The following is a 24,689-nucleotide window of genomic DNA, read 5'->3' on the forward strand; positions in this document are numbered from 1 at the left end:
AGCAGACCTGGGCTGAAATCCCAATCTCTGTCATTTTCTAGCTATATGATCTTTTGCTACTTTACTTAGCCTCCTCGGACCTCAGTATCCTTATCCGTAAGATAAAAACAATGATAATATCTACCATACGTATATATAGCACTGTTTGGGGGATAACTTATTTTAAGTGTAAACGGATGTGTCCTCCAGTGCCCAGCATAGCACCTACTATAGGTGGTCAATAAGATTTGTACGAATATTAACTGATAGTTTGGATTTTAGTGTTACTCTTTGTTTTTTTACCATTGAAATTTCCATCTCTGGCAATGTTAACACAAATTACATACATTCATATATCCATGAATAAAACCTAGTACTAAACAGAATGGGTGCTTAACAGACACTGGTCAGACCAAACTAAATCTCTTCTCAAATATATGTATAAAATAATTACCCACTTTAAAGATTTCTTTCACATAATCACTTAAAAAAGTAGACAATATTAATCTAAAAATTAGTTTTACTTTAAAAGAAACAAGTTATTTATTGAGAAAAATCTACTACCAAGTAGAACTTAGAGTCCATGATTTTGTAGACTATGATGAATGTTCTAAAAATCTCAAATCTGTGAGAAGTTTGGAAGGAAAAAAAATTATACTAACTATATATTCAGTTCAACACTACTACTCTGTAGTCTATAAGCATGCAGTTTTTGAAATATTTATATAACTGCTGCAATGTAGCATTTTATAAACTATTAAATTATTAACATGAACAAGATGGATCTCAGTATTTCTAACAAGTGACTTTAAATATAACAGATACGGTTACAAATAAATGATCAATAGATTATAAAAGGAGTGACCCCCCCTCTAATGCAATTAGCATATATTTTAACAGTGAGATCTAAATATAAATCAGTACATACATCTTGGGAAAATATTCGGTCTCTGGCTCTCTGGTACTCCTCTTCTCTTTCTTCTATAGATTTGCTCCTTCTGTCATCTTTCAAACGTATTCTCATCTAAAGGAACGAAAACAATTAATTCTCGGGAAAATGATCAGTTGGGATAAGTCCTGCACCTAGAAAAAAGCTGCAGTTGTGACAGATTACCTGGTTATCATCTTTGTCAAAGCTGGAGTTGTCTCTCTTGAGGATATATCGTTTCTGAAAGTCTTCACCTTTATCATCCTTAATATGTTCATTGAATTTCTGATCAGGTCTAAAAAAACCATGAAGGGAACAGGAAAGATAGTACACAATATTTACAGAAAAGTTAAATACAACATGTTATGAAAAGTAATCAAAGCAATGCAAATTACCACTCATTAGTGCCACTAATAATTAATATTTATGTTATCTCATTTACTCTTCATAATAATCTTATGAGAAGGTATTAACTGCTCTATGTTATGACTGAAAGGCCATATGAAAAATATACTGTGGGCTCTGGAATCAGACTGCTTGGGTTCAAATATTCAGCTTTACCACTTTAGTTGCTTCAGGACTTGTGCAAGTTACTTAACCTTTCTGTTCCCTAGTTTCCTCATTTGTAAATTGAATTACAGGATACCTACTTCACAGGGTTGTTCTGAAAATGAAGTGAATTAATAAATGAATAGCACTTAAAAAGTAAACACTCAGTAGAAGTTTGTTATTCCTATAAATATTACTGAAAAAAGCTGAGGTTCAAATGGCTTAGGCAACTGTCCAAGGTCAAGGGCAAGTGGATGACCGAGCCACAGCTGGCGCATTGGTATGGCAGACTCAAAGCCTATTTATCCTCTTTGCATTGCCTCCTCTAAATCTAAGGAAAAATTCTGGGAAAAAGAATAAAGTATAGTGTTGTATCTTATATTACATTCCTACATTTGGTGTGATATAACTGAAAGTAATAAAATTTTTTGTGGCTGCTTTAACTAAAACTTAAGAGGTTAATTTCAAATGCAACCAAGAATTCTTAATTATAGCAGGGTACATCTTTGATTTATATTAATTGAAACAGGTTAAAAAAAATAATTCTTTTTTGGAGGTTAAAGTTGTAACCTAAAGTAATAATTATAAAATTATAACAATACATTTTATGGCTGATTTGTCTTTCCTCTACAGAAGTGTTGCAAGTTCTAATGACATCCTGAAGACATATATGAGGTTGTAGTCCGTGGAAAATCAAAATTACGTAAAACTTCCCTTTCTAAAATATATTGTCAGCTTCAACAAATTAATTTATTTAATACTCTTGTGACTTAATAACATCCTGTTATAAAACTGGAATTACTCTTTTGAAATACATGGTACATAAAAATATATTTAGAGGTACAAAGAAAGGTTAACTGAAGCCCTGAGTAGTTTTTTTAATATAGCTTAAATATGTATTATACAGTGATGTAATATACTGTGAATACCAAGTACATTTCTGAACCAAATAAACCTAAGTAATAACATCTTCAGCAAACATGACCATATATATCATTATGTAGAATATTTAAGGAATGCTTCTGAATATTTGTTTTAACCTAGTGAATTTTTAATAAAGTACTGTTTCTATATCCTGTCAAATTATGCAAAACAAGATTTAAAAATAAAACTTATCTAAGTTGAAGAAATCTTTATTTTACAACGTACTTAGGTGAAACGAAGGGCAGATCTCCACACAGAGCTATATGTATACAGAACTAAGAAGAACAAAAACAAGAGTAAAAACAACATCATGACCAAACTGATGAGAAAAAAAATGCTTTCTTTAGTAGGAATTTGCAAGGTTGTCTATTTAGTTCTGAAGATGGTAGTATGTTATTTCTGTCACAGGATTACCCTGTTTACTTATATCAACTTTTTTTGTAGCTGTTCAAAGTCATTTTTCTTTATTGAAGGTGTCTGTACTTGGGCGCAAGAGTTATTCCAAAGTCAACTCTAAGGTTTAACCAAGGGCCTGGCAACTTTTCTAAGAGCAGCTGGATTCCCACACCAAATAGCATTGGCAGGCATTTCAGCTAACCTTAAGACTGTCTTACCTCTTTCTTTTATAGATGCCTGAATTTACTGCCCTGCAATCGCCAACTTCCCGCTCCATTGAGACACCCCAGTGGACACCGGGTTGTTGACATCCACAACACCACTGGTTCAAGGCTGGAGCGGGTAATTTGCCTATGAGGAAAAGGTAAGTTTGCATTTATTCAATGTGGAGCAGATCTCTAAGGTTTTCTGATTTACAACCTTCTTCATATTCCAGAAGATATAAAATAAGAATACAGTGTAACTTCAATGATCTGAATGTCTAGTTGTAATTATGTTATCAATCCATTCTTCTTTAAGTACATCATAAACATTATATTTAGCCAAACTTTTGATTATATTGATAAAGAGAACCCTAAAGCTTTCTGACATCATTCATAGCATTCAAATAACTGAGGTTACACTGTATTGAAAACCTTAGAGAGTCACCAGTCGAAATGTTAGACAAAATGCCTGCTAATGTACATGTGCTTGGGTATCCAGCAGCTCTGAGTAATGTTGAAAGGTACTGGTTAAATGATTTTGAGTTCTATTCACCTTCAGTTCAGTTCATATCTTACGGTTACTGTCCTTGGGAAACAACTAACTGATGAGGATATTATTAAAAGAGTAAGGAACAAGCAGAAAAAAATTAAGTACCATTCACATTTGTGGGTAAAATAATCCCTAAAGGAAGACAAGGTCCTTTTTAAAGATATCTATTGTCATTAATTTAATTGTAGGAACAAACATTTAAAAATACTAGGTTCCACCAATGTATTTAGTTGACAAAATACTGTAAGAAATGGATGAAAATCAACTTTATTTCAGTAAACAATATGGCAGCTATCAGAGTAAAGGCCATTGTAATACAAGGGACATAAGTGAATAAATACAACCATGAAAAATGAATAGTTCATAGATGAGCTCCTAAGAGCAATCCCTATCAAAATAACACCAGAATTCTTCACAGAGCTAGAACAACAATCCTGTATTTGTATGGAGCCAGAAAAGACCTTGAACAGCCAAAGCAATCCTGAAAAAGAAAACCAAAGCTGGAGGCATCACAAATCCAGATTTGAAGCTGTATTACAAAGCTGTAATCATCAAGACAGTATGGTACTGGCACAAAAACAGACACTCAGATCAACGGACCAGAATAGAGAACACAGAAATGGACCCACAAATGTATGGTCAACTAATCTTTGACAAAGCAGGAAAGAATCTCCAATGGCACAAAGACAGTCTCTTCAGCAAGTGGTGCTGGGAAAACTGGACAGCGACATGCCAAAGAATGAACCTGGACCACTTTCTTACACCATACACAAAAATAAACTCAAAATGGATGAAAGACTTCAACATAAGACAGGAAGCCATCAAAATCCTAGAGGAGAAAACAGGCAACAACCTCTTTGACCTCGGCTACAGCAACTTCTTACTTGACATGTCTCCAGAGACAAGGGAAACAAAAGCAAAAATGAACTATTGGGACCTCATCAAGATAGAAAGCTTCTGCACAGTGAAGTAAACAATTGGCAAAACTAAAAGGCAACCGATGGAATGGGAGAAGATATTTACAAATGACATAACAGATAAAGGGTTACCCAAAATCTACAAAGAATTTATCACATTCAACACCCCAAAACCAAATCATTCAGGGAAGAAATGGACAAAAGACATGAACACTTTTCCAAAGAAGACATCCAGATAGCTAACCAACACATGAAAAGATGTTCAACATCACTCATCAAGGAAATACAAATCAAAACCACAATGAGATACCACCTTGCAACTGTCAGAATGGCTAAAATTAACAACTCAGGTGTTGGTGTGGACGTAGAGAAAGATGAACTCTTTCGTTCTGCTGGTGGGAATGCTGGTGGCGGTGCAGCCGCCTTGGAAAACAGTATGGGGGTTCCTCAAAAAATTAAAAATAGAACTACCCTATGACCCAGTAATTCCACTACTAGGTATTTATCCAAAAGATACAGGAGTGCTGATTTGAAGGGGCACATGTACCCCGATGTTTATAGCAGCACTATCGACAATAGCTAAAGCATAGAAATAGCCCAAATGTCCATGGACTTATAAATGGATAAAGAATATGTGGTATATATATACACAATGGAATATTTCTCATAGATCAAAAAAAAAAATGAAATCTTGCCATTTGCAACAATGTGGATGGAAATAGAGTGTATTATGCTAAGCAAAATAAGTCAGAGAAAGACAAATATATTGATTTCAGTCATATGTGTAATTTAAGATACAAAACAGATGATTATAAGGCAAGGGAAGCAAAAATAATATAAAAATAGAGAGGGAGACAAACCATAAAAGACATAAATACAGAGAACAAACTGAGGGTTGCTGGCAGGGTGTTGGATGGGCTAAAGGGGCGAGGGGCAATAAGGAAGATACTTGGGATGAGCACTGGGTATTACATGTAAGTGATGAATCACTAATTTCTATTTCTGAAATTATTACTAAATTTTACGTTAAATAACTTGGATTTAAATAAAAATAGACCCTAAGTATAGCTTTAAGAAAAGCAGAAAAATAATTAATTTCAGCATTATCTATATCATCTGAAGCTGATGCTCATTACCACAGACCCACTGCTGCCACATATGAAATTGATACAGAAAATTCCAATAGGCAGATTAACCATCAAAGTATAAATTTCAGCTGAACTTAACAAGCAACTTAAGTTGCTTTAGGACTAGTTTTAGAAATAGGCAGAAGAGGGGTGTCTGGATGGCTCAGTTGGCTGAGCATCCAACTCTTGAGTTTTGGCTCAGGTCATGATTCCATGGTCATGAGATCCAGGCCTGTGTCTGGCTCTGCACTTAGCATGGAACCTGCTTAGGATTCCGCCCCCCCCCTCCCCCCCGCCGCCTCACGCTGAAGAAAGGAAAGGAAAGGAAAGGAAAAGGAAAAGGAAAAGGAAAAGGAAAAGGAAAAGGAAAAGGAAAAGGAGGAAGGAAGGAAGGAAGGAAGGAAGGAAGGAAGGAAGGAAGGAAGGAAGGAAGAAAAAGAAAGAAAGAGAGAGAAGCAGGGGAGATACTGTGGTACATGTTAAAATTTTAGGTGCCTCTGCACTGGGCCTTTTGGTCCCAAATACCAGTACTGATGCTGCAATTCACTAACACTATAAAGCTATCACTTTTTAAGCAAATGGCTCCTCTTAACTCCTTTAAATCTTTTCCTTGGTCAATTGTACATAGCTCAGAAGGGGGAATACAACATTATGGATAATACTATATTATTAACCAACAGTCCCACCTTCTCGAGATTTGTGGGAGAAAGAAGCAAAACCAGAGATTGAAAGGATTGTAAAGTGATGGAAGATAAATTAAATGTGAGGGTGTCAAAATCTGCCACAAAACAAAACAAATTTGCCTAAGGTTGGCCACAGCTATGTAAATTACATAAATTAAAAAAAAATCCAAGTGAATAGTTTTGAAACAGCACTGTTACTATGATTTCTGAAGTTTTTTTGGTTTTGCTTTTTTAAACCAGTCCTCATTCATCTGCCTTATTTTTTAGTCTAGACTGGTGCATTTTGTATCTGGTATGCTAAAGGTATTTTTGGCCCTATTACATAAGGTTGTCATAAAGCTGCTAAAACCTATGGAAAACCTCAGATGAAAAGTGCTGTAGAAAGATAAACTATAATCACACACATACTTAACAAATTCCTACATTTGTTGATACTTACATTCTTGTATTGCTAGTTTTGTTTACTATGACAGACTTCCCGCTCTGATCAACATTGTGGTCTAATCCAAAGTAAGCAGCTACTCTGTGTAATAGCATCCTATGGTAAGATGTCATTGGGGGAAATTTTTTACGTGGAGACCTAGAAGTAGAAGAAAAACTAATTTAGTAAGTCAAGGAGAACTATGATGACAATTTGTTTTCTTGTTAAATGTCAGGACTTACTCATTATTACCAATGAAATCTAAAATTTCTTGTTCCAATTTCAACAGCATCATTCTGTCCCTGAAACAAAATATGAAGACTCTTATATATAAAACTTAACACTGAATTATTATGGCTCATTTTTCTCCTAAAAACTGTATATCATAAGCATGATGCTAGAATATGTAGATGATTTCTAAAAAAAGTAATGTTTAAAAAAAATTAAAGATGATTTTTAGTTTAATTTTTTATTATGGAAAATTTCAGACACATACAAATGTTAAGAGAGCTGTGTAATGAATCTCAATGTAGCCTTTATTCAATTTTAACAATTATCAACACATGGCCATTCTTAAAACAGGTATTTTGATCTGCTAGGTATATGTATATGGGAGTCTGTTCTGTAGATATATACATAAGAGCATATTAATCTTTTACTTCCTTAATAAAGCTGAGAAATAGCAAGAAAACAGACAATTTTAGTTAGGTTCATGACTTTGTTATGTTGAGCTCCATAGAAACAGTACTCTAAAGAACATGCAATGCCAGTAACAACAGGAATACTCCTAAGGGAATCTAATGCTAGTATACAGATAGAACTATAGCAGAGAAGTATGAATTACATTATTAATTCTGACTCAGAAAAAGAAGTCTTTTGAAATCATTCTGTAAACTTGTATTATGTATTTTTAAGACTTTGGAAACTTTTGCCATAAAAATAAAAATGAACCCAAGGCCTTCAACTTGAAAAATAAATAAGGGCTCTAGGGAGTACCTGCATGTGCTCCTTTAGACCACTAGGGTCCTATTTAACGCACATATGCTATAACAATAAATGGTATCACTACCCAAAGGACCTCCTTGCTCACATACCAAGAACATGGCTCAAAAGAGTATTCTTGTGCTCACTGGAAATTTCATGTGCTTGTGAAATAAACAAACACACCCAGAAAACCTTAAAACCAGAAGTAGCTTCACAGATCATTCAGTTCTGTCCCTGATCAAGAAAACTAGGCCGAAGGTTAATATTTCCCTCTCAAATAAGTAATACATAGTAGATCCCTCTTAGACTATAACAGAGCAGAGAATGTAGTGCCTCTGCTTACACTGTCTGAAAGTCTAACTATACATCAGCCCTGAGTCTGACCCTTCCTCTTTCATTGCAAAGAAGTCTCATAAAACCAAGTGATACTGACCATACATTTTTTTTTTACATTAGTTGAAAAATCAAGAGAAAAACATGCCTACCTGGCGACTGCGAACCCAAAGGTGAAAATGGGATTACATTTTCACACAAATTCTAGCAATATTCAATTCTGCCCCCAAACCTGGTTCTCCTTTAAAATTCCTGAATTCAGTAAGTGGCACTATCTCTTACCCAGCATACTATAGAAGAATTCTGGCTTGCTACAATCCATTTTCTAATTCTCCCATGCAGTTAATTACTACTGCAAGTTTTACCTACCTTCTATCTAGTTTTCTTTTATTTCCACTGCTGCTACCCTGGATCCAAGCAAGCAGGATCTCTGGCTTGACTACTGTAGCAGTAGTCTATCGTGTCTTTGTGTCTTCCCTCATTTCCTCCTTATCTATTCTACCTGGAACAGCCCTAATGACTTTTTAAAAACACATGTGTGACCACATGTTATTGCCTTGGTTAAATATTTATCACAGGATTCCCACTGCTCTGATTTAAGAAACAAACATCTCTAACGGGGCCTACAAGGTAGTCATGATTTGGTCTTTACCTCTTCAGACTCCTCAATCACAAACTCTTATCATTTTGGCTTATCTTTGTACTTGCCAAGCTCCTTCATGTTTCAGGTTACTTGAACATGATGTTTCCTTTGCCTTGAACAACTTCCTATTTCTTAGAACTTGTTTCTTTCATACTTTTCTTTAAAAGCTACAATTATCTTTGTATAGTTATTTGGACTATATAGAAGAGCTCAACAAATGTATCTGCACGGAATCAATCAAATTATTTTACCCATAAAGTCTTTTAATTTTTTTTCCCCTGAAAGTTTTTTGGGAGGTTGGGACATTTTTACTTCTCCCTGAAAAGGACTTATTTACATAACTCCAAGACCCTCTTTTCATCTAACCTTTTGAATGCAATTTGTCTTGAGATGATCTAATTCTCAGTAACTTTCCTTACATATTTTATACACTTATTGTTTTAAAAAAAAGGAATCCGAGGCAGACAATTTATTAAGCATCCATGAAACAGTACTTTTAAGTTGGTCTGTTTCATAGGTAACTGCAAACATGTAATAAAGGTAGTAGATCAGTTGCTTTTAAAGCCAGTGTAGAGGTTAAAACACACAAGTAGTAAAAGCAATTATATCTACAGAAATCAATCAAGGGATACACAAAATAGAAGGATGTAAAATGTGATATCATATACAAAAACATGGGGGGGTAGTAAAAATTTAGTGCTTTTAGAATGTGTTCAAACTTAAGTGACCATCAACTTCATATACATTGTATATGCATGTTATATATAGGCATAACAGTAACCGCAAATCAAAAACCTACAATAAATGCACACACAAAAAAGAGAAAGGAATCCAAGCATTCCACTAATGAAAGGCATCAAACCACAAGGGAAGAGAGCAAGAGAAAAAGAAAGGAACGCTGAACTACAAAAACAACCACAACAAAACAAAACAGAAAAAAAAGCCTTTAAATATATCCTTATCAATAATTACCTCTAATGTAAGTAGACTAAATACTTCAATTAAAACACACAGGGTGGGTGGCTGGACTAAAAAACAGGATCCATCTATCTACTGTCTAATTTCAGACCTAAAGACACATGCATACTGAAAGTGAAGGGGTGGAAAAACATTTACCATGCAAATGGAAACAGGGGAAAATATTAAAAAAAAAAAAAAAAAAAAGCCAGGGTAGGAGTACTTATATCAGAAAAGATAGGAAAAAAAAATTTTATTTTCTGTTTTTGAACAGTAGGCAAAAGATCTGTGAAATATGTTTCAGCAAATGTATTGCCACTAAAAATAAATTGGTTATCTCCATGAGAGAAAAATCTAACACTTTTACTTAGCCATTGATATAAATTCAGTCTTTTTTCCCCTTTCACATGTAGATCTACAGATTGCAGAGGACTTTTTATCATTATCTGGACCACTTACAAAATAAACGCTTCTGCCTGGTTTACTATATTTTCAGTTACTAAGAAATATAACTTGTTAGAAAAATAAGACTGGTCATTTCCTTAAATTCTCAAGATTTACACTTCCTGCCTTTTATCTACTATAGTTTAGTCCAAGCTTCCTATAATCTGTAATCAAGGTTAGATATTTGGTGATGATCATTAACTTAAAAGATAATAATCCTTTAGAGAAGCACTGCATATAGCACTCAAACTAACAAATCCACAAATTTCTTAAGGCATAAGGTTTAGCACATGAACCTAAAAGTGGGCATAATTACTGAAATTATTGTATAATCTTTTAAAGGGAACCAATGTATGCTATTATTTAAAAAATAATAAGAACAGGGATCTAAATCACACTGATCAATCAGCTACTATCTAAAATGAAGAGGCAACAATCTTTTAGTGTTCTAGTCATTATACCAGAAATAACTTTAGAGAAACTGTATGCAGCTAGCAGACCAGTGGCAAATAAAAAAGCAGAAAACAATAATGCTTCCATTTGACCACCGCTCCTTCCCAATATTCCATATGAGCTTGGTCAAATATCTGTAACAGATAATGACTAGTAAGTATAGCCTCTGCAAATATTTCTTGCAAATAGGAATTCCAGATAAATTATTACTTAACATCTGGAGTTAAGTTTATTTATTTGGCTGAGAATAAGATAAAGATTTAATGATCATAAGAAAAATTTTTTTTTTAATGTTTTTTTTTTTTTAATTTATTTTTGAGATAGAGAGAGACAGAGCATGAGCAGGGGAGGGGCAGAGAGAGAGAGGGAGACACAGAATCCAAAGCAGGCTCCAGGCTCTGAGCGGTCAGCACAGAGCCCCATGGGGGCTTGAACTCACGGACTGTGAGATCATGACCTGAGCTGAAGTCGGAAGCTTAACCAACTGAGCCACCCAGGCGCCCCAAGAAAAATCTTGAAATGAAAGGTTGACTAAATTTTTCTAACACTAAAAATAAATCTGTTTAAAGTCTAGAAGATTTCTCTGAACAATATCCAATCTTGACAGTTTTAGTGGAAACTTGCCATACTTATACTACTTTTGTACCATGTAGATCTGGCAACTGATTGTGTGTTTCACTGAGAGAACACTAAGTCACTAGTTATTCCTAACAAAAATCTTCTCACAAAATTTAACATTAGCTACAACTTTCTAAACCATATCGACATTAGTAATTACTTATATGTTGGCCATTACATGAATTATTTACTTATGTTTATTCAAATACAAATACATACATAGGAAAAAAAATAGAAGTACTGATACATGCTACAACATGAATGAAACTTGAAAATATTATGCTAAGTGAATGAAGCCAGTCCACAAAAGACATATACATGATTTCATTCATAGGAGATGTCCAAAACAGGAAAATCTGTAGAGATATAAAGTAGATTAGAGCTCAGAGAACAGAAAGGTGATAGCTAAAAATATGCAGTTTCTTTTTGGGGTGATGAAAAAGTTGTAAAATTGCCTGTAGTGGTGGCTCTACGTATCTGTGAATATACTAAAAACCATTAAATGGTACATAAAAATACATGTGCAGATATATTTAAAACTTTTACATTTGTAGAAGAAAGCAGAGAACTGTACAACAGAAAAATATTTGAGGATGTATAAAAATAGATTCCTTATTGTCATTCTTACTGAGGTCTCTCCTACGGGTTCAGAGGAAAGAAAAATTCTGCCTGTCTAGCACCCTATCTTGTTTTATAGAAATTAGCTATGTGTTTTCTACCTTCCTCCTCATTCCCCAACCCAATGAGTTCTGGTTTCCACCATCCCACCCCAAATGAAACAATTTATTAAAATAGCCAAGAATTTCCTAATTTCTTAATCTAATGGACTGGTTTTGGTACTTCTATTTTCATGTCCCTGTGTTATTTTATCTTCCATGAAACAGCTCCCCCCATTCAACTCCCTGTCAAACTTCTAAGATAAATGTTCTCATGATTCTTCCATTTTTAGGACTTGGTCTCTTCCTTTCTCATCTACCTTTTCTATCCTGTCTTCCCACAGAATTTTGTCCTTGTCATTTTAATCCTTCTCAAGCTTCATCTCTACAAGTGACTCCCAAACCTATTACTCAAGTTTCATATACTTGAAAACCAGAGCATTTTAACTGCTGAGAGATCACATCTCCTGCTTTTTCATCTGGCACCTCAAACTATACTTAAAACAGAACATGCCCGATTCCACTCAGGCTTGCCCCTTACCCACTTTCTCAGTTAATGGGACTGTTAATGGGACTCAGTTAATGGGGCTAGCCAGAAACCTAGTAGCTATTCTACATCATAACCATTCTATATCCAAATCATCACTATGTCTTGCCTTGATGCTTCCTAAGTATCTTTCAAACATGTCCTTTCCTCTCTATTCCTCTCTATGGTGTCCTATCCACATTCTTTGTTGGCCCCTCACTGCCAAAGTAATCTTTCTAAAATACCTATACCTATTATGGCATTACCCTATTCAAAATTCTTTAGTTACTCCTCAACTTAGCATGCCATACTCAGTACTTCTTAAATGATGCACTACTCACTATTTTTCATTGTTCATTACTGCCTTAAAGATCTCTTTAGGATCCCTGGCATCCCAGCAGCACTGCACACTCAATGGGCTCACCACCCCACAGTGTTGGTACAATCCTAGGTCGAGAACAACTGGATATGGTCTGTCTTCATACCTCACCAACATCTTCCCCATCACTTTCTGGAATCACTTACCACATGCCTCCCTGCTAGACTTTCCTTGGATATACCACTTCCTCTCTCACACTACTGTGCCTTGTCAGTGCACTTATATCTATCCTAGAATGCCTTTCTCATGCTTCTCTATACGGCCAGCTTGCTTCCACTTAAAACACTATGAATTCATGGCTCAGCCCAGGCTTATTTTTTCAGTGAAGTCTTCCGATATCCTTTCAAAAACAGGTTGGGGCCCCTTCCCTGTGTTTTTATAGCACATCCAAAAACTTCTTTTACAACATGAAAATTTAATTTTAATTATATATCCTATGTTTTTTCCTAGCTCAGACATGGTGAATACTTTAGGGTAGGGATTATATCTCCATCTTTCTATTTACAGTGTTTTTAGCACAAAGCTTGGAATATGACAGATGTTCAGTAAATGCCTGTTCAATGAACTAATGGATTAATCATTCTGTTGTGACCAGTGAGGAATAAACTTAAACTGAAGAAAAAAAAAAGTCATGCAGACTTGTCTTATTTTCTTCCTCACCCCATACTATACTCCTTCAACCCCATTTACAAGGAGACCACTTTTCATTTTGGTGGTTCTCTTTTTGGGGTTTATGTTAAATATACAACAGTAAACCAAGATGATATTGAATACAATAAATCCTGAATGAAAATAAAGATTATCTTGAAGCATGACACGAGATAAGCCTCAAAGAGACTAGAGAGAGTTATTCCTGTTATCCTCCATATGCATATACCCAGAGAAAGTGTTTTACTTTCATTTTAATGGACGTTAAAGAACTACCACCATGTAAAGCTAATATCTAGAGGAGGGATTCTTAGCCTTGGAGTCTTCTACCCCATGAAAGTGTTAGGCAGATATTTTGTAGATAAGGCTTTTTGTGGGGAGAAGGCCACAAAGGGGTCAATGACCTGCCAGAAAGTTAGAGTGTATTCATTAGTACCCTGGCAACACAAAGGGTTTCACAGTGACCCACAAAAGGACCTTAAAAATCTTTAGGTTGAAGGTTAATACACAAGAGTGAACAAAAATTCTGCATTTAGTCAAGTTCAAAAACTCAAAATGAATACACTAAGTTCTTATTTGGGTGAGTGTATTATTGTAAGGGAATTTTTTTTTTTTCTTTTCCACGATTCATGATTACCTCTCTACCTCAATTAAGAGTCAAAATATCTTGGTGATTCTGTATTTCCAAAAATTCCTACAAAAAGAATGAATTATTTTTATATCATGGGACATGAAAAATGAAAAAAAAATATTTATACATGTGCATACAGTAGACCAACAACATCTTAGCCCTAGGAAACTAAAATGTTTCTGGTGTACTTCAAACACTGCAATCTTATTCTAATATTCTAACTCAATAATGAAAACAAACATAGCAAAATTATGGCACTCCAAGCAATGTAAACCTTATAAATTTAATTTTTACCTGGGATTGTTTTTTAATGTATTTACTAAAAATTCATGTAGATCTATGCCAGTTGAATCAGTGTATTCTTGACTGGAATCTAAAAAACAACAACACAAAAACCCAGTATAAAGTTGTCTGAAAACAAATCCCTTTCCCTTTTACACATGATGCATATTTTAAACAAAATGAGATGCCCCACATGGGAAAAAACTGACAAGGAAGGAAAAGGGAATTTACGATGAACTCAAATGACCACAAGCTTTCTACTCCCAAATAATGAGCATGACAAAGATTGATATAACTGCATGTTCATGCATATTCTTAATTTTTTTTCTCTCACACATGCCTGTTTAATTTACTCTAAAGTCTTTAAAGATCCTTTTATATACTCACCACAATTCTCATGATCAAAAATGCCTCAAGTGAAAAATTTGAATGAATTAAATAATTATCCATATTTAGCGCAAATTAAGACAGTTTAGTTCAGTTAAGAACATAAGTAGAGGCAATAGTTTGGAAGTAGGTAGGAATTCTAGTTCTGAAAAAGTATTTAGATTTGATCAGGCCTATCACCAAAGGCTTGCTTTCAAAATAGTTTTTCAGATATTCATGTTTACATTCTTCCCCTTAAATATAATATACTCACACTGTTCATAATACTGGCCAATGTAACTGGTTTTATAAATTAAAGAAGTATTGTCATTGACTTGTAATGCTAGATGATGAAGTTCCTTGACATTTGTTATGAAAGATAAACATTCTGGGTTTCCAAGAATATTCTTAACGGATACTGCATATTTTGGCATCAGCTTGTTGTATCATATAGAATTAAAGAGTAATATTATTTTTAACAGACTCAAGTATTCAAATCATAGTGATTCCAGTATTTCATTATGAGAGATCAATAAGAGGTCAAGATAGTTATCTGCCTCAGTGATTTTGGCATATGTTGCCGTTTCTTTGGCTGAAGCATCTTACTGATGTTCAGATTTGTGTTATGCCATTTTGCCCAGGTGAGCAAATTATTTTAACATCCCTTAAGTCTGTTATCATTTTTACTAGAGATATATTATACATAAAGTTTCAAGGGATAAAGGATGGAATTATTGACAGTAAACTTAAAATTTTGTTTGAAAACAAATAAATTGCAAACCTCTTGATAACATTTTTCTGGGTAACTTATCACTGGCTTTTTCTTTTTCTGCTTCATCTTTTGAGGGCTTCTCCTCTTTTTCAAATGATTGCGTTAACTGGATCTGAATTTTCTCCTGTTGGAAGGCAAAATCAGTTATAAATGAAAATATAAAGCAATTCAGCTAATACCACACATTTATATTTTTTGAGTAACACAAAACTGTATGGAGGAGAAAAAGGATAAAGATTTTTATGTTAACTAATTAGATTCTTCATACTGGAATACAACTTAATATTTTACCACTTATATCAAAGTCTTGATAGAAAATGTTAAAATTAATGTTTTGAGTTGAATGTATCAATTTAAACATGTCCTCAAAATTATTTACAGAACATAAGATATTTTCTATGTTACTCTGAATATATCTACTTGTAAAACCCTTGGAGGGTCAGAAGCAAGGTCTTCTTAGCCTATTTTTGTACTGGAGATGCCACTGCCAAACAAAAGAATAATGATCATCAATCATGACAATAAGAACAAGTGAGCATCAAGCCAACACTTAACAAAAAAATAGTTTTTTGAGTATCCTTTATAATCTCACACTCTTCCATTCTCTTGCCATATAAAAATGTAAGTACAGATTTTCCAAAACCAAATCCACACATCTGATTATTTTCTATTTATGAATGACATATTACTGTTCCTCTTTCAATCACCACCATGTTTTAGAAAGGTTTCAAACAAGATTGTTTTCCTTCTGGATATGTAATATTTAACCCTGTGAAGTAATCATATTCTGTAAAATAGAAAAAGGAATTCTACATTCCATTTCAAAAATAGTAACATTAAATGTAATTTCAGAGCCCAAAGAAATTACTGGAAATTAATTCACAAAGCCTAAAAAGGCAAAAAAAAAAAAAAAAAAAAAAAAAAAAGTCACAAATCTCTGTTTATTCAAGCCAAGTCATAAAGGTAGAATAATTTCCAGACCATTTCTACTAAAGACAGAGGTATGACCTTTTTGTAGACTAAATGATACTATTATTTATTGATGAAAAACACTGATCAATTACTTCACTTTTCTAGGTGATGGTTGCCATGGAAATAGGTGTAATAAATCAACATCAAAAAGGATATAAATTTCAGGAGTTGAACTTGCAGTCACAAGAATTTTATTAACCTTTTTTTACCCATGTAATTTTTTTTGGAAAGAATATTTGACAAAATTTCTGGTCAAATATATATATGTACTTTTTCCTATAGGGTTGCTGACTGTTATTTTTATCTTTGTTCTTCTGCTTCCTATTTCATCTCACTTCAAATTTGGGCTTAGAATATAGGGCACAAGCTCTGGATTAGCAATTTTTAGTAGAATGATGAACATCTGCTTTATGCCCTCCTTTGTCTTGCTTACCAAACTTCATATATTAATCAACTTCATACATTCATCAATTGGTAAAAGTCATTCTTCTCACTATGACTCATTTTCTTATCCACTTTCCTTATTCTATTCCTAAATGTAAAACAGATATTTAAAAATGAATCCCAGAGCTATGTTTCAGAAGTAGAATATTACAGAAGTTTTCCTGACTTATAGATTTTACTCCTAACTCAAGAATAACCTACAGAATCCAGTTGGAAGATTGCACATTTAGGCCTTCACTAAAAGCAGCTTCCACTGAGTATCAGATTTCATTTCTAAATTCCCTTCCCAAAGCCCTACATTTTAATTACAGATATTAAACTATTTTGTCACGATGAACTGTATTTAAAAATACGGCAGGCTTCATACACCAAGGCCTTGCTTTCAGTTGGTACCAAGGCCTTGTTTTTAGTAGCAAATCAACGAGACATATTCAAAAACCCAGTAGTCCTTTTAAACGAACTCTTCTGACTATAAATAATTGGAAGGATAGCAACATCTCCACAGGAAGCTGTAATGCCTTTACTCTTCATTCTGTCATTGACATCTGTTATTGAGGTCACTTCCCTCTCATAAGCTCTCATCAGACACAAGTGACATCTCTTTTTTAATTGCCTCTCAACCTTTTGACTAATGAGTTTTATTCCAGATTAATTCCTCAAAAATCACATTCTGAAGCAGGCATTATTAGTTGGAAAGTGTCTCTACTACCAAGAATTAGATACCAGCACATTTCATGGGAAATAGTTTATTTTCTAATTCTCATTCAGGTGCAATTGTTAAGCCAAGGCTTGGAAAAAGATGACTTTCTACTAAAAGGAATATCTTTTGCTCTGAGAGAACAATAATGGGTTATTACCTGAAAATAAAGAATTTATTGTACCCAAGAGAAACTGAGAAAGAATCTAGTAAGTGGAATACTGAACTCTGGCATAAATACTTTATTCATCATTCATATGCTATAACTTAGTTTCTGAACTTTATATAAACAGAAACATTGTGATAAAAATGTATACATTAATATACAATGTACACTCTTGATATTAATTTTTCACATGAATTTTCACTAGATATATTTATGTAGCACTATGAGAATTTTCCCTCCACTATTTTTCAGATCAGGTTAAAATGTACAAAGATCACCTTATCCTTTTTCTCATCAAGTATGCACTTTTTCTGTATTAACAGTCTAATTATGAATGACCCTTTTCATTTCCTCAATATCCTTGGACTAATTCCAGGAGGCTAAGATGGTGTAACATTTTGGCCAACAGAATGAAAAAATGAATTTTCAAAAAAATTACAATATCCACCGCTCCACCTTGTACAGGTGTATTCTTCACTCTTACTTGTATAAAATAACTTTTAAAATTGCTATTTCAAAAACAATTTCATTGATTTCTTCCAAAGTATACCATAACTCTCTAGCCTTATTAACAACCATGTAAAAGCCAAAGGTTAACATTTAAAACATGTTGTCTAGGCAATAGTTCTTAAGAAAACATTTGATTGTGTTTCTGCTTCTTGCTAGAAAGTTCATTATTACTAAAGCGTATCTATTTTATAGAATAAATACATAGAGCTATCTTTTATCTATGTAGTTAAATCTTCAATAAAAATCATACAATTTGAACACTATGTTCCTGACACTTGAACAAATTTCAAAGGAAACTAATTTTTATACATTCTTCGTTGACAATAAATAATTTATTTTCAAAACCTTCCTTTTCTTGTATTTTGGAAACAAAGAAGTGAAGTGGTTTTAAAAAACCCAACATGTTCTAAATATGTGACAACTATCTTTCACATCTATAATAGGCTTTTGAGGGCATCAGCTTCTAAATCAAGGCAAAGTATAACAATCTTTTTTTTTCTTTTGAATTAACGTACAACTGGCATTTATTTAAAAAAAAAAAAGGGTTGTACAACCTATCATGGCCTTTTCCCCCCCCTTTCCTTGTTTTAGTCACAGTTTCTTAAATAACCAAACAGTTGCTTCAATTCTTTGAAAATTATTATTGATACAGAACGGGATATCAGGCTGCTCAAACTCTTAAGAAGTAGAACAAATCACCAACAGGCAAAGTTATCACACTGATAAAAACATTGGTAAAGCGTCCTAAATTATTTAGGGATAAATGTCCAAAGGTAACATGAGACAAAGATCAATGCATGGCTAAGATTATCAGAAAAGTAAAGTCATAGCATTAAAAAGAATATATAAAAGGCAAACTGAACCATTTGCTTGAACCTCAGTTGTTTAATATTTTACAGGCACAGACAGAAGAGAAATTAGAAGTATTAAACTATTATGGCCAACCTAACTAGAAAACTGGCTTCAGCATGCATTCAGGTTAATAAGTAAAATAATACATCAAGCCAAAGTCTTGGGTAGTCTCCTCTTCACACACAAGCAGTAAGTGTTTAACAAATTTATAAAAGCCAAAATAAAAAGGGCAAATTTCATCACAGTTATGCTCAGAAGTACTACTTAATATTTTATAACTTTCAATAATAATTTATAATCCCTTAAAGTCATCTTCCCAGTTAATTACATAATCCCTAAATTTCTCCAGAGAGAAACCACTGCACCAAGCCTCAGATTGAAGCAATGAGGTTTTCCCGACTTTTATCTGTATCTTTGGTGGTATTATGAAATTAGCTTCACTCATTTAAAATAAAGCAAACAAATGAAAACACATACATAATGCACACACATGCATATACAACTTTTATTTAACCTTATGAAAAAATACTCTCCAGGAAGCAGGTTATTGTACCATGCCTTTAAATAACAATTTTTTGTTTTTGTTTTTGTTTTTTCTTTTCTTTTCTTTTTTTTTTTTTTTTTTTTTTTACCTGGTTCTCCTGTGATATCTCTGCTGTAGGGGGTGGTGGAGATTCTTCACACACTGCAAGGCTCCGAACTAGCTTTAACTTTGAGCTCGACTAAAGAGAAGTATTTAAAATTAACACTACATTTCACAAATCTAGGGCATATCCAAAAGCCCCCTAGAGTTAAAGTTTCTTTATAGCTTCTGCCATGTATAAAAGTAGGTGAAATGCGCAAGTTAAATATATCATTAAATACCACTAAAACCCTTTGTTAAGAGGGAAAACAAATATAGTTTTGAAAACTACAGCAATAGCAAGAATGGGACTAATTCCAATTTCAAAAACCAAAGAATGGTGAGAAAGCCATTTTCTCTATAGATAGAGAACCATTAAAGATATAAAAGCAATGCACAAAAGCGACTAGGCAAGACAAAAACCCCAAATAAAACAAAATAAGCTTTCTGCCCCAAACAAAATATGACAAAACTAAACTGAATGCAGCGCTGTATGAAAACAAGGATTCATCAAGCATGAAGGAAGGCCCTTGGCATGCCAGCACAAAATATATTTACTATACCTTAGACCTTTTTCCTGTCTGTCCAAAGGATTGCAATGGCCGCTGAACACACAAGAAAGATTCGTATTAAATTTCACACTGAAACAAAATGTTTGTTGCTTAATTCATAATCCTAAACCACAGAGAAACTACCTGCACAAAGTACTGGAAATGAGGAAATCAAAGTTGGTTTTAAGTAAAAAAGTATTGATTCCTCCCAGAATCACACTTATAGAAGATTCTCTAAAATCCTTCTGTGGGTATTTTGGTATTTTCTTTAAGTCAGCAAATGGCCAAAATTTCCATGTTAACTGAGTTAAATGGAACTTATAAAGTAACTAATTAGATACACTAAAATAAAATATACTTCTTAAGAATTTTATAACATATTACATTTTAGCTAAGGTGAGGGAAACATACAAACACACACACACACACACACACACACACACACACACACACGCACACACACCTGAGGAATTTTAAGTAGCTATGCTTAGAAAAGTTTCCAAACTTACTAAGAATGCTTTAAATGCACACTGAGTCAGAGTACAACCACATATCTACTGAGTCTTTTTAACACTATAAAGAGGCACACCACCAGTTTATTAATGATGAAATCCTTTTTGCCTGGTCTAGGGTAAGGCAAAGAAGCAGAAAGAAAAGAGGGCAGTTACAATATGCATTTCATTCGGCATGACTGGAAGATCACACGACCTGGACACCCGCTGGGACAACCAGCTCTAGTTTGTGATACCAGGCTCTGGTTTGGGAAAGCAGCTGAAGTGCCTATGAAATGAAGCCAGACAGGTTTTAAACACTTTACTTCTTCCCACCTCCTTCCAATCTACCTCTCAACCCCAATCCCCAATAGGTATCTATCATTCGTACACATTAAAACCAGGAAGCTAGTTTGGTACCAAACATAAAACAGGTGAAAAAGTCCTTCTTAATACCTAGATTAGTATGCTTTGCATATGAAAAAAAAAAGCCACTATTTCATTCTTCCACCCAAAAAAGCCTTATGTAAAACCAACAGAAATGGGAATCTGGGGATTCCTGGGTGGCTCAGTTGGTTGAGCATCTGACTCTTGATTTCGGTTCATGTCATGATCTCACTGTGGTGAGACTGAACCCCGCATCAGGCCCCATGCCGGGCAAAGAGCCTGCTTAAGATTCTCTCCTACTCACTCACTCTCACTTTCTGTCTTTCTCTCTCTCGAAGAGGAAGAAGAAGAAAAAATGAGAATCTGCAGTACCAGTGTGTCCTGGTACCCATTTTGTATCCAAAGTTCTTGAAATATAAGAAGCACTATATTTTGGGGAGTTTTGACTCTGGATTACCAGAGTCATTTAGCAATAACAAAAGAAAAATAGAAAAAATAAAGAAGAAAACGGCATGGAAGTGCACACAGATGCATATGTCAGTGCTTCCTGCCTATGAGACCTTCTGCATGTCTGTACTATCTTCTGTTTCTATTTACTTTCCTCTTTAATTTGTTCAAGAGGATTTCTAACAGTCTGTACTGATATCTAAAAGCAGAATTAAAAAAGTTATGCTACATAATGCAGTAAGGACTTACAGGCCACAAAGTGGGAGAAAAATCAATAGATGAACACTAGAAAATCCACATAACTAAATGAGGTCCAAGGCACTAGAAGGGAAAAGAATTTGTGACTTACTCCCCTTCTCTTAAACCCTTACAATTTTAAGCATCAGGAGTACAAAACTTTCTATTGAAAAATTAAAAAAAAATTTTTTTTAATGTTTTACTTATTTTTGAGACAGAGAGAGACAGAGCATGAGCAGGGGAGGGACAGAGAGAGAGGGAGACAACAGAATCCGAACCAGGCTCCACACTCTGAGCTGTCAGCACAGAGCCTGGTGCAGGGCTTAAACTCACAAACCATGAGATCATGACCTGAGCCGAAGTCAGCTTAGCTGACTGAGCCACCCAGGCACCCCAGTCTATTGAAAATTTTTAAAAGAGATGATTAAATGGCAAGTACAAACTGTATTTCCTATGTAGAAGGGTTGACTTTAAATTTCTAGCTTTGCTTATTAGTAGGTGATCCTGGTCAAATTTTTTTCAGTTTATTCTCATCTGTATAAAAGTTCATATGATTTGTACTAATTTTCAAGGCTCCTGAATAGGTTCAATTAAACAGCAGAGTAAAAAAGGTGCTCTGTAAAACCCAAAGCACTATATATATGTAATAGATTATTAAACGTTAGGAACCTAACATGTCAGAAAACCTATGTCCTATTTCTAATCACTAGACCTAAGATTTAACTTAAAAAAAAATTAAGTGGGGATACTGTATGTTACCCCTACAGTAATTGTTTAGAGTTTTTATAGACTCATACATGCATTCACCAGCTCAGTTTTAATTCATAAGGAACTTTTGATAACAATAAAGATAAAAAAAGAGGTAAAATTATCTCAATGTGATTTCATTTATTTTAACATGTTCTGAATTCCTGCTTGTATACATGACACTGCCACACACTGGGCTACACAGATGAATAAGACTGTTTCTGGTCTCAGGAACCTTACAGTCCAAGTTCAGGATTACTAAACAGTCCACCAGAACCCAAAACCTTCAGACTACTACCGGTGACAGACAGAATACTAAAGATGGTCTCCCCATATTCCAATCCCCTGATAATTTAATCAAACTCTAACCTAAGTAAAGCTGTGAGGGGGTTTTGGAGACGTAATTAAAGTCCCAATTCAGTCCATCATAAGATACAGATAATCCAGCAGGGTTTGACACATTCATGAGAGCTCTTTTAAAGCTGAAAGTTTTCTTTGGTTGGGAGAAGGGCAAGTCAGAAAAAAACGGGTGAGAAGGACATGACACACCAGTGTTGGCTTTGAAGATGGAGAGGCCATGGGAGGATTGCAGGCAGGCTCTAAGGAGCAGAGAGTAAGCAGCCCGTGGCTGAGAAGTCAGAGAGGAAACGTGGACCTCAAACTTAAAGCTAGCTGCAAGGAACTAAATTACACTAGCAACTGGAATGAGCTTGGAAGCAAATTCTTCCCTGAGTCTCCAGATAAGGGCCTAGGCTGGCCAACACCTTTGAGTTTGGCTTTGTGAAACCCTAAACAAAGAACTCAGCTGAACCCCACTTAGCTTCAACAGAACTATGAGTTGGCAAGTGGATGCTACTTTTAAGCATCTAAGTTTACAGTAATATGCTATGCTGCAATAGAAAACTAATACACTACTCCATTAAATAGATTATAAAATGCCAAAGGGCCATTATTCAATAAAAATCAGTTATAACTTCACTTCAAATAGCAAAGAACTGAAAATACATAATACATACGTAACAACAAAGCAGGGAAAACATGTTGTGTGTATTAACACAAACAGCCTTTGTTTTATATTTTGGTATCATTTTGGCAGCCAGATTTGACTTTAAATAGGAATAAAATTATTTTAAAAATGTATCTTTTTAAGGAATAATTTTTACTTTTTCCTCATTTTTTTTTAAATTAGTGAAAAACACACATAAAATTTACCATATTAGCGGTTAGGTGTACAGATCAGTAGTATTAAATGCATTCATAATGTTGTGCAATCATCACTACCAACCACATCCATAACTCTTCATCTTGTAAAACTGGAAGTTACTCTATTAAATATAACTCCTCATTCTCCTTTCCCCAGCCCCTGGCAACAACCATTCTACTTTGTCTTAATGATTCTGACTACTTTAAGTACCTCATAAAGGTGAAAGCACATAGTATTTGCCTTTTGTGACTGGATTATTTCACTTAGCATAATGACCTCAAGGTTGTAGCATGTTGCAGAATTTCCTTCCTAAGGCTGAGTAATATTCAATTTTATGTATATACCAAAACATGCTTACCCATTCATTCATCTGTTGATGGATCCATAAGAGGTGATTCAATGTTTCAGTTATTGTGCATAATGTTGCTATGAACGTGGGTGTACAAATATCTCTTCAAAATCCTTTTAATTTTTTGGGGGGGGGAGGGGACTTAAAAGTGGAATTGCTGGATCACATAGTAGTTCTATTTTTAAGTTTTTTATTAAATGTTATGCCGCTTTCCACTAGTGGCTGTCCCATTTTAAGTTCCCACCAAGATTGTACAAGGTTTTAATTCCCCTACATCTTGCCAAAACGTGCTTTCTGGTTTTTGATATCCATCCAAATGGGTATGAGGTAGTATCTCATTGTGGTTTTGATTTGCTTTTCCCTAATGTTTAATGATGATGTGTATCTTTTCATGCACTTACTGGCCATTCATAGATATTTGGAGAAATGTCTATTTAAGTCCTTTGCCCATTTTTGAATAGGGTTGTTTTGTACTTGTGTTTTTAGGAATTCTCTATATATTCTGGTTATTAATCACTTATCAGATACATGATTTACAATATTTTCTCCTATTCTATGGGTTGTCTGTCTACTCTGTTGACAGTGTCTTGTAATGCACAATTAAAAAGTTTTTTTCATGAAATCTAACTTGTCTTTTCTTCTTT

The 24,689-nt window shown here is 34.3% G+C and overlaps 1 protein-coding gene across 3 annotated transcripts in view; it reads right to left on the minus strand.

Moving 5' to 3' along the window:
* R3HDM1 (R3H domain containing 1) overlaps positions 1 to 24,689 on the minus strand; it is a 171,119-nt gene that overhangs the window by 94,222 nt on the left and 52,208 nt on the right. For 2 of the 3 annotated variants that reach the window (XM_047082940.1, XM_047082938.1), the window contains exons 4-9: positions 15,379 to 15,493; positions 14,244 to 14,322; positions 6,920 to 6,979; positions 6,696 to 6,836; positions 1,094 to 1,202; positions 908 to 1,003 (exon numbers count right to left, since the gene is read on the minus strand). In XM_047082940.1, the coding sequence (XP_046938896.1) occupies positions 908 to 1,003; positions 1,094 to 1,202; positions 6,696 to 6,836; positions 6,920 to 6,979; positions 14,244 to 14,322; positions 15,379 to 15,493 (600 nt within the window). Of the gene's footprint in view, positions 1 to 907; positions 1,004 to 1,093; positions 1,203 to 6,695; positions 6,837 to 6,919; positions 6,980 to 14,243; positions 14,323 to 15,378; positions 15,494 to 19,642; positions 19,733 to 20,195; positions 20,238 to 24,689 lie in introns of all 3 variants that reach the window. The other variant, XM_047082937.1, reaches the window with a different exon arrangement.

Source organism: Lynx rufus, unplaced genomic scaffold (genome assembly GCF_022079265.1).
Source record: "Lynx rufus isolate CCGP_SWC_20201006 ecotype Redwood Valley unplaced genomic scaffold, mLynRuf1.p SCAF_2, whole genome shotgun sequence".
Taxonomy (NCBI): domain Eukaryota; kingdom Metazoa; phylum Chordata; class Mammalia; order Carnivora; family Felidae; genus Lynx; species Lynx rufus.